Here is a 13,308-nt window from a genome sequence, read left to right as displayed (position 1 = left end):
ATTGGTCACACCCCCAGTTATTTTGTCATGACAGAAAACACTAAAGAATGTGCTCTTTAAAACGAAGCATGATAAACTGCGGCATGTGGGGTCTCAGAAATAATAGAAAACACGGTCCATACAGTGATGGGAAATGAATTGATGGCTCTAAAAGGGGGATATTGATTCATAATAATGATAACTAAGTGTGAACTGCAGCACGTGGAGTGCCCGTTGTCTCGTGTCTCCTCCCTCTCAGTATTTAAGAATCTGCTCCATCCATGAGAGACTGACGTTTTCTGAGTCGTGAGAGTTTCTCCAGCCACATAAATCAAAGTACTTCACTCGCAGGACGCGATCTCAACAGTCTTACACAGACTCTGTGATAATGGGAAACGAAGGGGATACATCGGTATCCTCTCCATACTAGTGTGTCTTTTAAAGTATGGAGTTAATACGCTTCTTCTCTCTTTAAACATAACTTTTCATTAAATGCAGCCTATAACTTTACTGATCTGACTAACTTTGTAAGTAGCCTAAATGGCCGTCTCTTCTGTTCTCCTCCACAGCTGCGCGTCTCTATCAAAGCTGAGGAACATCTTTTCAACATCATTCAGTCGGACTGTTGAGGACAACACGCTCCTATCATGAAATCGCTGCTGCTCGTGTGCGTGTTTCTGCTGCCTCTGCAAACACTCGCGCTGCCGCTGCGCAACAGGTGAGAGACGCGCTGGACACCGGCGCCGCCCGGTCAACTGTGATGCTACTATCATCATCATGATCAATCAACCATGCTGTTAATATTATAGTCGATGTCCTGCACTATCATGATCACTATCCTAAAAGGTTCGTTTAGAGTTCGTGCGCGTTAGTTGTATGCAAATGTATCTGGTAACGCCGTTAACATTAGAAAATAAATTTACTTACGTGAGCAATATATTTACATCATTTAATCTTTAATAAAACACAATTGTTCGTGTAAGTTCAGAGTGCATTACCTAATGTTAACAGAAACATCTTATTTTAAAAATGTATTAGTAAATGTTTAAATGAACCTTAATTTGATTAATAAATGATGTAGGTGTAATGTTCATTAGTTCACATTAACTAATGTTAACAAATGAAACTTCGCTGTTACCAGTAATCTTATAGCCTATAAACAGACAATGAAAACATTACTTAGATTACTAAAGTTAAAGTTTAAGTATGTAGGCTATATTCATGGCAAGCCATTTTAACATCCATAACTTCAAGCAAACTAGTAGCCTATATATTGTTAGTATTTAGCATATTTGTGACCCTGGTCTGGACCACAAAACCAGTCATAAGGGTCAATTTTTTATACACCATCTGAAAGCTAAATAAGGACAATATTTGGCTGACTATTTGAAAATCTGAGGGTGCAAAAAAAAAAAAACAACAACATATATATATATATATATATATATATATATATATATATATATATATATATATATATATTCAGAAAATCACCTTTAAAGTTGTCCAAATGAAGTCCTTAGCAATCCACTCACAAACATATTTTTTATACATATATTTACGGTAGGAAATTTACAAAATACCTTCATGGAACATGATCTTTACTTAATATCCTATGATTTTTGGCATAAAAGAAAAATAGATCATTTTGACCCATACAATGTATTGTTGGCTATTGCTAAAAAAATATATCTGTGCAGCTTATGACTGGTTTTGTGGTCCAGGGTCCCATTTATTAGTAATATTATATATATATATATATATATATATATATATATATATATATATATATATATATATATATATATTATTAGTATTATATTAGAAATATTTATTATATATATATATATATATATATAAAGAATGGATACTAAAGAAATTATTAGTTTGAAGTTAGATGTTAAAATGGCTTGCCACGTGTCAGAGAGAGAGAGAGTGTGTATATAGGTGTGACCTGTAGTTCTCCATGAGATAGTATGTGTCACTTGACCGTCTGCATTTGGCACAGAGAGCGCAAGAGAGACGTGCCACCTGTAACGTAGTTTCTCAGATTTCCCCATCGTGACTGCTTAGTCATGATATGGTTCGGGTTATTTCTAACTCTGACTTGCAACATACAACATGAAAGATCCTTCAATACAATCCACACACCTCCTAAAGTTTCGAATTAAACTGCATTACTTCTAAATTGCATTGAAGTATCAAGTGGCATTTATTTTAAAGAGCACACTTTCCAAATCAAAACATTTAACAAAATGAAGTTTGTTAGGTTTTAAATGATAAAACAACAGATATAATAGAAATACTGCAAATTGGACACAACAAGCATTTGGACACTGGCTTTTTTTATCATTAGAGGAACTGATTTGATACTTGCTAAAATGTCTAGATTTCAAAAAAGCTCTACCATATTTGTTAACAGGTGTTACTTGGTTTTATTTACTTGGGTCACTTCACCGGCCGGTTTGGGTTTTGTAATGATGCCAATTGTGATCTCAGAGAGTGATTGAACACAATCTCAGTGGCTCCTCCTCCTGGTGGGCTGAGGCACAAGTCTGTGGCCTTCAAAAGTGAAACAAGCTTACAGAATAAATTTGAACACGCAGTGTGTGCCTAATGTGAGAAAAGGTCAACAGACCGTGTGAGGTCACAAACAATCAGTGATTTAGGACTTTAATGTTCAACTGGAAATTAAATCCTCTTTTGGTCACACACTCACAAGGGCATAATGAATTTATGTAAGGTGGATTTAAGCAGTTTCCCCCCAAAATTAGCCCCTCTAGCTCTGTTTTTAAAAATGTGCTTCTCAGTGAGTGGATTGCAACATCATTCTTAACAGTTTGTTAGATTAAGATGGATATTTGTGCATGCATGATAACATCACTCTCTCAGACCCCATGCGGGGCACTAATGTGGGAACACTTCTCAACAATCTCTTTCTCTCTCTCAACCTAAAACTTTCAGACTTCCTCCTCCTAGTCTTCCACAAAGCAGAATAAAACATCACAATACGTCTCCTCTTCTTCCTCTGTCTCTCTTCTATAATCCAAGAGACACTTCACCTAGTTGTCTTCCATATTCACAGACCTGTGTGTGTGTGTGTGTGTGTGTGTGTGTGTGTGTGTGTGTGTGTGTGTGTGTGTGTGTGTAATCTAGCACCTGAGACTGAAGTGTATGAATGGAGCAGTGAAACAGTAGGACTTTAGCTTTGGGCAGAGGCTTAGAAGGGCTTATGCTGGGACAGGGTGATTGAGTAACCGTGCTGGGCTGCTGCTCTCCCAACCAATTTCAATTCAGAAGATCTTTATGATGCAGCAGAGGATTTTCTTATCTAATCATGCAACTGCAAAGGATGTTTAACAAATTAAGATAAGAAGCCGGATTTCATCACGCTAATGCAAACAAAACTAAATTACAAAGTGTATGGAAAAGAAAGTGTGAAAGAAAATTTTAAACGTGAATAATGCTTACCTGTGCAAAAGTTGCCACCACCAGGGTTGTGAGCCATTCAGTATTTAATTGAGAATGCCTTTGAATTCCTGAATTTTAATTAAATTTGAATTGTGCCATCAAACAGGAATGCAGAATTTAATTTCAAAGTAGATTTGAAAAGAAATGAAATAAAATCAGATAGACTGATAGAACGTCAGACATACGAACGATAGATAGATAGCTAGACAGACAGACAGAATGATAGAACGACAGACAGCCAGAACGACAGACAGATAGAACGACAGACAGAATGACTAATAGAATGACAGACAGAATGATAGAATGACAGATAGAATGGCTGATATAACGACAGACAAAATGATAGAACGACTAACAGACAGATAGAATGACTGATAGACAGACAGACAGAACGACAGACAGATAGAACAACAGACAGAACGACAGACAGAGCGACAGACAGAACAAACAGACAGAACGACAGACAGAACAGACAGACAGAACGACAGACAGAACAGACAGACAGAACAGACAGACAGAACGACAGACAGAACAGACAGACAGAACGACAGACAGATAGAACGATAGACAGTTAGAACGACTAATAGAATGACAGATAGAACAACTGAGAAAGAATGATAGAACAGACAGACAGATAGAACGACAGACAGAATGACTAATAGAATGACAGACAGAATGATAGAATGACAGATAGAATGGCTGATATAACGACAGACAAAATGATAGAACGACTAACAGACAGATAGAATGACTGATAGACAGACAGACAGAACGACAGACAGATAGAACAACAGACAGAGCGACAGACAGAGCGACAGACAGAACAAACAGACAGAACGACAGACAGAACAGACAGACAGAACGACAGACAGAACAGACAGACAGAACAGACAGACAGAACGATAGACAGTTAGAACGACTAATAGAATGACAGATAGAACAACTGAGAAAGAATGATAGAACAGACAGACAGATAGAACGACAGACAGAATGACTCATAGAATGACAGACAGACAGAATGATAGAACAACAGACAGACAGAATGATAGAATGACAGATAGAACGGCTGATATAACGACAGACAAAATGATAGAATGACTGATAGACAGACAGAACGACAGAGACAGAACAACAGACAGAACGACAGACAGATAGAACGATAGACAGATAGAACGACTAATAGAATGACAGACAGAATGATAGAATGACAGATAGAACGGCTGAGAAAGAATGATAGAACAGACAGACAGATAGATAGAACGACAGACAGAATGACTCATAGAATGACAGACAGAATGATAGAATGACAGATAGAACGGCTGATATAACGACAGACAAAATGATAGAACGACTAACAGACAGATAAAATGACTGATAGACAGACAGACAGAACGACAGACAGACCGAACAACAGACAGAACGACAGACAGAACGACAGACAGAACGACAGACAGAGCGACAGACAGAGCGACAGACAGAGCGACAGACAGAACGACAGACAGAACGACAGACAGAATGACAGACAGAACAGACAGACAGAACGACAGACAGATAGAACGATAGACAGTTAGAACGACTAATAGAATGACAGATAGAACGACTGAGAAAGAATGATAGAACAGACAGACAGATAGAATGACAGACAGAATGACTCATAGAATGACAGACAGAATGATAGAATGACAGATAGAACGGCTGATATAAGGACAGACAAAATGATAGAATGACTAACAGACAGATAGAACGACAGACAGATAGAACGACAGATAGAACGACAGACAGACAGAATGATAGAACAACAGACAGACAGAATGATAGAATGACAGATAGAACGACTGATATAATGACAGACAAAATGATAGAACGACTAACAGACAGATAGAATGACTGATAGACAGACAGACAGAACAACAGACAGACCGAACAACAGACAGAACGACAGAGCGACAGACAGAACGACAGACAGATAGAACGACTAATAGAATGACAGACAGAATGATAGAATGACAGATAGAACGACTGAGAAAGAATGATAGAACAGACAGACAGATAGAACGACAGACAGAATGACTCATAGAATGACAGACAGAATGATAGAACGACTAACAGACAGATAGAATGACTGATAGACAGACAGACAGACAGAACGACAGACAGACAGAACGACAGACAGACAGAGCGACAGACAGAACGACAGACAGACAGAACAACAGACAGAACGACAGACAGAGCGACAGACAGAACGACAGACAGAACGACAGACAGAACGACAGACAGAACGACAGACAGAACGACAGACAGAACGACAGACAGATAGAACGATAGACAGATAGAACGACTAATAGAATGACAGAATGATAGAATGACAGATAGAACGACTGAGAAAGAATGATAGAACAGACAGACAGAACGACAGACAGAATGACTCATAGAATGACAGACAGAATGATAGAATGACAGATAGAACGGCTGATATAACGACAGACAAAATGATAGAACGACTAACAGACAGATGAAATGACTGATAGACAGACAGACAGAACGACAGACAGAGCGACAGACAGATAGAACGATAGACAGAACGACTAATAGAATGACAGATAGAACGACTGAGAAAGAATGATAGAACAGACAGACAGATAGAACGACAGACAGATAGAACGATAGACAGAATGACTCATAGAATGACAGACAGAATGATAGAATGACAGATAGAACGGCTGATATAACAACAGACAAAATGATAGAACGACTAACAGACAGATAGAATGACAGACAGATAGAACGACAGATAGAACAGCCAGATAGAACGACAGACAGACAGAATGACAGAATGATAGAATGACAGATAGAACGACTGATATAACGACAGACAGAATGATAGAACGACAAACAGATAGAATGGCAGACAGACAGACAAAACAACAGACAGAATGACAGATAGAAGGACTGATATAACAACAGACAAAATGATAGAACGACTAACAGACAGATAGAATGACAGACAGATAGAACGACAGACAGATAGAACGACAGATAGAACAGCCAGATAGAACGACAGACAGACAGAATGATAGAACAACAGACAGACAGAATGATAGAATGACAGATAGAACGACTGATATAACAACAGACAGAATGATAGAACGACAAACAGACAGAACGACAGACAGATTTAGACTGATGGTGACCTTTCACAAGAGGCAGAAAGTAGTTGTGTGTTGCACTGAAAGCAGTGTGTGCAGCGCATGCTAAATGAGGAGTTTGTTTTGGAAACTCCAATGACTCCAGGCCTGTTCAGTCTTTCCTACATTGGCCCACGTTTAATTATATGTAAGAGCAAGTGGGAGTACAACAAACACACACACAGACCTGTACTGACCCTGAGCCCCGGCAGTCCCACATCTCCGGTTCTGCTAACAGACCCACTATACTGTTCCAACACTCCAGCTATTCAGGCACTGCCCGCAGTGGTGGTCATGCAGTAGAAGCGAGTTTCATTTGATCAAAATTACAGTAAAAAGGTAATATTATCGAATTTTAGTACAAATTAAAAGAACTTTTTTTTCTATTTTAATACATTTCAAAATTTATTCCTGTGATGAATTTTCAGCATTATTACAGTCTTCAGTGTCACATGATCCTTTAGAAATCATTCTAATATTGCTGCCCAATTTCTTATTATTAACCATGTTAAAAACAGTTGTACAGCTTAATATTTTTGTGGAAACCTTGATATTCAACCTTGCTGAAGAAAATTATAAAAGTATTAATTTCTTAAAAAAAAAAAAAAAAAAAAAAGTATAGTGTACAGAATTCTAACGGGTATAGTATTATTGACCTCAAACCAAGAGCTAAACAAAGGTTTACACTTGTGTTATAACCATTTAAATGCTCCTTATGACCGAAAACTGCTGAAAGACAGTGATTGAAACAAGTGATTTTGTACATGTGTGTGTTATATTACCGCAAGTCCAGACTAATCTTGTTCAGAAACATTCTGATTAGGATTAGAATAAGGCTAAAGTGTTGCCCTATATCCCCCACTAATGCACAACATAAACAGCCTATAGACTCACAGCCTATAACACCAGTGAAAACTACACATATATACAGATACTCAGGTTCCATGCTTACTAAAGTGTGTTAAACAGCATTAAATATAAAAAATAAAATAAATATCAGAAACTTTACCATATTAAAAGACATGCAAAAGAATACGAATAAATACACATACATACATACATACAGATTTCTGTCGCTGAATACTGGAGTAATGATGCTGAAAATTCAGCTTTGCATCACAGGAATAAATTACATTTTAAAATGTATTAAAATGTATGTAAAATGCATTAAAAGTTCTTTTAATTTGTAATATAAATAAAATAGAAATACTGGAAAACTGCATCAAACATGTCCTAAAAAGAAAATCTCAAATAATCTCCTTCATCTGCAAGTTTGGCAGGCATGTAAAACACTACCAGGAGCATGATGAGTATTGGTGCCAGTTTATTCATGAGCAAGAAAACACAAAGCACAAGTCAAAGGTGACTTTCTTTGCACCTTTCAGAGAACTGGTACATCTAAATGAAATGCATTCTCAAAGACCTGACTTTCCAAACAATGGAAAACATTGTGACTCTTTCAAAACATTGCTTCGTTTGAGCGATCCGACATGTGAGCGTCTGGCTCAGCCAATACCAATGGGATTACCTGTCTGGTCGAACAACGGGAGATGTTTGGAAAATTCATTTGGGAAAACAAAACAAACAAACAACAAAAAAAAGACAGAAATGATAAACTTAATCATAAATTAATAGCAAATATAGTGCCCAAAACTGCCACGGAATTCCATCCTGACCATCAAGTTCCATCAAGTGAAACAATCCTCAGTCTATTAACCCCTCTTTCTCGTTTCTAAGATTTTACTGATATTCTAACAAAAAACTAATTCTCTGAATGTCTGCTGAGAGCCAGACAGAAGACAGGGAAGAGTAGCAAGTGAGTGTCCTAGAGTGAGGGAATATTAGTGCATGCCAGAGATAACTCGGACTACAGCCAGAGAAACACTTGATTAATAACACGCTTCAAATACTGGTCTTAATGCTGCCAAGCCTCTAATTTAACACTAAAGTGACGTTCAAACTACGCCAACTTCTATGTGAAAGTCTGAATGATGTATTTAAACAGATTTGGTTAGTGCATGCATGTGCTCCACGGGTGGTCAACCAAATTATTTCTCTTTCTCTCACCAGATTGAGTTTTCCAAGTAAACCTGGGAAGCTTCCAGAAACAGGAGGTGGTATTGCCAAGGAAACCATCACCATTCCTTCAATAGCTTCGAGTACTGGGGCAAGAGAGCGTCGTGCGGTCTGGAGGGCCCTCCTGCATAAAGGACCCCCGTCGAGACAGACCAACACGCCGGCCAATCAAAACAGCGGCACTCAGGGACATTTCCGGGAACGTCGGCATGTCCTCAGAGGGTCACGTGGTCGCCCGCAGGGTCAGCTGATGCGTGTGGGATGCGTTCTCGGTACTTGCCAGGTACAGAACCTCAGCCATCGTCTCTACCAGCTGAACAGCCAAAGCGGACGCCAAGAGTCGCCAATCAATCCCAGAAGTCCTCATAGTTATGGATAAGGAATATGACTGACACTAAAAACCTTTCCAAAAATGTGACAACAGAAGACCACAGATATCAAGAGGCAACAAACTCAACAACTGGAGTGACCAATTTATGGGGGTCCTGTCATGAGAATTCGAATTCTCTTGAGCTTTTGAAATAAAAGAGCTCAATGGACCATGTAAACATACTGTACGTTTAAGAACTGAGAAACAAAAATTACTCGTTCGGAACTGCTGAAACTCTCACGTCATCTAGATGAAAACATTAACCTACAGTATGATCACCAACATTTACATGCAAATGTCTATTTAATGCTCAGAATCTTGGCCTGCCATTCATAAGGAGTAATAAGGGGATGTAAGAAACTATCACTACTACTCTTAAACACCAGAAGAACTAACGATAAGTGTAAAATGAGCGAAAGTTTGACAAACCTTGAGCTGTTCACCAACTGCTCTGCAAATATGTCTGAAGGATCGCAAGAAATGAGTGGAGTTTTAACACTGTCCTTGATCATTTCAGACTGATCTGAACAGTTTGAGTGCTGCATTTCAGCACAGATTGTTTCGTGAATCTTATTAATGTCTTAAAGTAGTGCAACTTTGCAAAGAGGCTGTTTCTGAAGGATGGAGCAGTGTGAACAAAATTGGAGCCAACAGAAAACACTACAGAAAAAAAAAAAAAAAAATTGGTGGAACTCAGGGAAGAGATTAAAACGGTATTCTCTTGATATATATTCACATTCAAGAGAAAGTCTTTGCCGCTATGTTTGTCGCCAAGTTGTTTCCCACTTTTACACTTCATGCCCTCCTGTAATGAAGTGATTTGCACCTTCATTATCTTTACAGTAATCACACTGTTTGAGAAGATTGTCATCTCTTTCTATTCCCTCTGACCTGACACAAATCGCCCTTGACTGAGCCAACTAAAGCCGGACAGAGCTTCAACGTGAGCATCTTAAGAGAAAACATCCTGCATTTTGCACACTTAATCTATGCTTAAATATCTATGAATTTCACTGCATTAGATAAAATATCAAACCAAGTGGCGTTTATTTAAAAGAAAGATAGCACAAGAAGATAGTTTTAAATGTTTAAACTGTTTAAATTGAAGACAAAATGTATTTGGATGCTTTCTAGTTGGCAAACAATAGTGGAACATGTTTATAGATTAAGGAACAATTTAAAAGGAAGTATGTCTTTTTTTAGTCACCAATGTGACGTCAAGTCACCTTTATTTATATAGCGCTTTTTACAATGCAGATTGTGTCAAAGCAGCTTTATATTGATAACTGGTACATAATTTTTGCTGCACAGCAGCTCTTAAAGAATAGTGTCAATGCAGGCAGATCAAAGCACTGTTGAATATCAAATGTCAAGTCAAATGTCAAGTGTCCCCAACTAAGCAAGCCAAAGGCGACAGCGGCAAGGAACGCAAACTCCAACAGGTGACATCAGGTGGCAAACAAGTGGCAAATAGGTGTTAAAATGGAGAAAAAAACCTTGGGAGAAACCAGGCTTAGTCGAGGGGCCAGTTCTCCTCTGGCGAACAGTGCTTTGTTACGAATCAGCTTGCTATCATAAGTCTGATAGGATCGCAACATTCAAAGTAATGGTCGAATATTATTGGTCATGTCACAATAACATTAATCTTGATGTGTTGCATCTAAAGACCACGTATTTTAATAGACATGGACAGTAGAGGGCTATTTTCTCAGAGAATAACTATTCAAGTTTTTTTTAAATGCAATTAAAATTCAATTAAAAGAGACACACAAGTTGGTTAAAATTGTAAAAGTGCTTCAGAAAGTACAGTTAGTTATGAGAAAAGCTCAGCAATTGCTATTTTGTCATCTTATTCTATGAAGTTCTGAAATTTTTAATGCCACTAGCGTCACCAAATCCAAAAACAGTAACTGTTTTTAAACAGGTTTCGGGAACACTCCTCCCATTAGCCATTAGCTGGACAAACAGATAGTCCCGCCCCCAAACTCACGACATTGGGTCAACGTGTTGGGCTGCTCAAACCAACAGATTAATGCTACAAACGTCACAGACCCACATTGTTTACACTCTTCGGGGAAATAAAACTCTTACTTATAGCTGTCTCTGTGCTAGGACTTGAGAAAGTGTTTTCACTTCAAAAAATTACACACAGCCGCTTTAAGTGTCCACATACCTTTTGGGACCACTGTATATTCCCATTTAAACTTTTAAAACGTCAAATCTTCATCCATAAAGCTCTCAAACTTTCAACACTGTCTGATCGTGTACGTTGCACATACCAGTCTCACAACATAAAATCACAAATACAAATAAAACATGGATGACAACTTTAAACAACACTCTATGGCCAAACAAGAGCACGCACACACACACACACACACACACACACACACACACACACACACAACTTCAGTTTGTCATAGTGTGTCAGTGGTGGAATGTCTGGTATCCTCATGTTCACATTTAGGTCAAATGCTACTATTAAACATAAAGCACTTTAAAAGCGACATGATCGATCACCTTTAATGCCACTGACTTGAATGGAAGAGATGCTATTTAATTCTAAGTTAACAAATGCTTTTGAGGTGTAAATATTTTACAAGAATATAATGATTGAATGTTTTTTAGTTTTGAGTCACTGTGCTGTATTTTAATATGGTTTAGCTGTGTCAATAAACAAAAAATGAAAATGCTTATTGTTTTGTTTGTGAGTATCATGTGGGCAGCTGTAATAGAATGCAAACACAGAAAAGCACAGATCATTCATTACCACAGTGACCTTCTGTGTCAGAGTAACATAAGTGAGATACGTTTGGAGTCAGATTTTATGTTTTTGAAAGAAGTATCTTCTGCTGCATTTATTTGATAAAAAAAAAAAAAAAAAAAAAAAAAAATAGTAAAACAGCAATATTTTTACATTTTAAAATAACTTTTCTATTTGAATATATTTTAAAATGTAATTTATTCCTGTGATACAAAGCTGAATTTTCAGCATCATTACTCCAGATGATTTGCTGCTCAAGAAACATTTCTTATTATTATCAATGTTGAACACTGACATGTTTGAAAAATATTACAGATTTGTAAATATGTTTAATTAATTTAAAAAAATAACAACACTAAATTAAGCCATTTATTTAGGATTTTTTGTAACAATTACATCAGTATAACTGCTTAACTCATCTGTCAGTCACTACTGGCGGTGCCACAACATACACGACATGTCAGTGGCACATGACGCAATGAAAACCGGACATGCCACCGGATGTGCCACTAAGAACAGCAGCATGTGCCAGCATCATGCCACTTAATGTTAATAACACTACTGATAAAAACAGTAAAATGCAAACTCAGAACATTACGCAAACCTGCAATAATTAAATGTTAAATTACAAAAACATACTATGCATTTAATCTCACTTTATTAACCAATGTCTTTGCTGCTGACATTCGATAACCCAATTCAACCATACAAAAGTAACATAACATTACTTTCCATAAAAAGTCAATTAGTTACGCAATTAGTTACTTTAATAGGGACTAATGCATTACTTTTAAAAGTAACTTTAACCAACACTGCTTCTAGGGTTGCCACCTTCAATACAGAAAAATAAGGGACGCCTGCCGCAGTGGGGGCCACACCCCTCGGGGCCACGATGACCACAGTCCTGATAGCGTGCCAGTGGTGGTATATCATAACTTAAAACATATTTTCATAAAAATATTAAGATTGATACCAATGGACATTATAATAAGATATCTGCTATTGAAATCAGTGTGAACAGATGCAATCAGTCTCTGACTATCACAACTTAAGTGGTCATATTGAATACACAGCTATGGCAATAATAAACATAGGCCAACAAAATGTGACTGAGACCACAAAAAATAAGCTTTTGGAGGAACTTGTGAGATGTGAACCTTATTTTATTAACTTATTAAATTAACAGATCCACAACTTAGTAATTATAAATTAAACAAATTGTAAATTGTCATTTGTTGTGAACAAAGATTTTGGCTAAAATATTTGTCATTGTTTGCAGTAACACCATCCAAACAGTGAAACCACACCTAAATAACTGGAAATGATATAATATCTACAAACATTTCTTATTTAAGTAAAACACTTAACAACATTTTTATTATTGGTAAGTAAATATATTTATGTATTTATTTATTGCATTTTTATATTGTCTATTGTTAATTCTATAGTATTGAATGATGCAA

General features: G+C 37.2%; 1 protein-coding gene across 1 annotated transcript; it reads left to right on the top strand.

Moving 5' to 3' along the window:
- On the top strand, positions 1-10,420 carry adm2b (adrenomedullin 2b). Its single transcript, XM_048168142.1, has 3 exons — positions 1-422; positions 549-697; positions 8,706-10,420. The coding sequence occupies exons 2-3, from the start codon at positions 627-629 to the stop codon at positions 9,088-9,090; spliced, it is 456 nt and encodes a 151-aa protein (XP_048024099.1). The 5' UTR covers positions 1-422; positions 549-626; the 3' UTR covers positions 9,091-10,420.
- Positions 10,421-13,308: the final 2,888 nt, after the last annotated feature.

The sequence above is a fragment of the Megalobrama amblycephala genome, linkage group LG19, assembly GCF_018812025.1.
Source record: "Megalobrama amblycephala isolate DHTTF-2021 linkage group LG19, ASM1881202v1, whole genome shotgun sequence".
Lineage (NCBI taxonomy): Eukaryota > Metazoa > Chordata > Actinopteri > Cypriniformes > Xenocyprididae > Megalobrama > Megalobrama amblycephala.
Note: the sequence above shows the minus strand (reverse complement) of the source record. Positions and strands in the feature narration are given on the sequence as shown.

Coding starts and splice junctions, on each gene's coding strand:
- adm2b (XM_048168142.1), top strand. CDS start 627: ATGAAATCGCTGCTGCTCGTGTGCGTGTTTCTGCTGCCTCTGCAAACA. Junction 698..8,705: donor GCGCTGCCGCTGCGCAACAG/GTGAGAGACGCG, acceptor TTCTCTCACCAG/ATTGAGTTTTCCAAGTAAAC.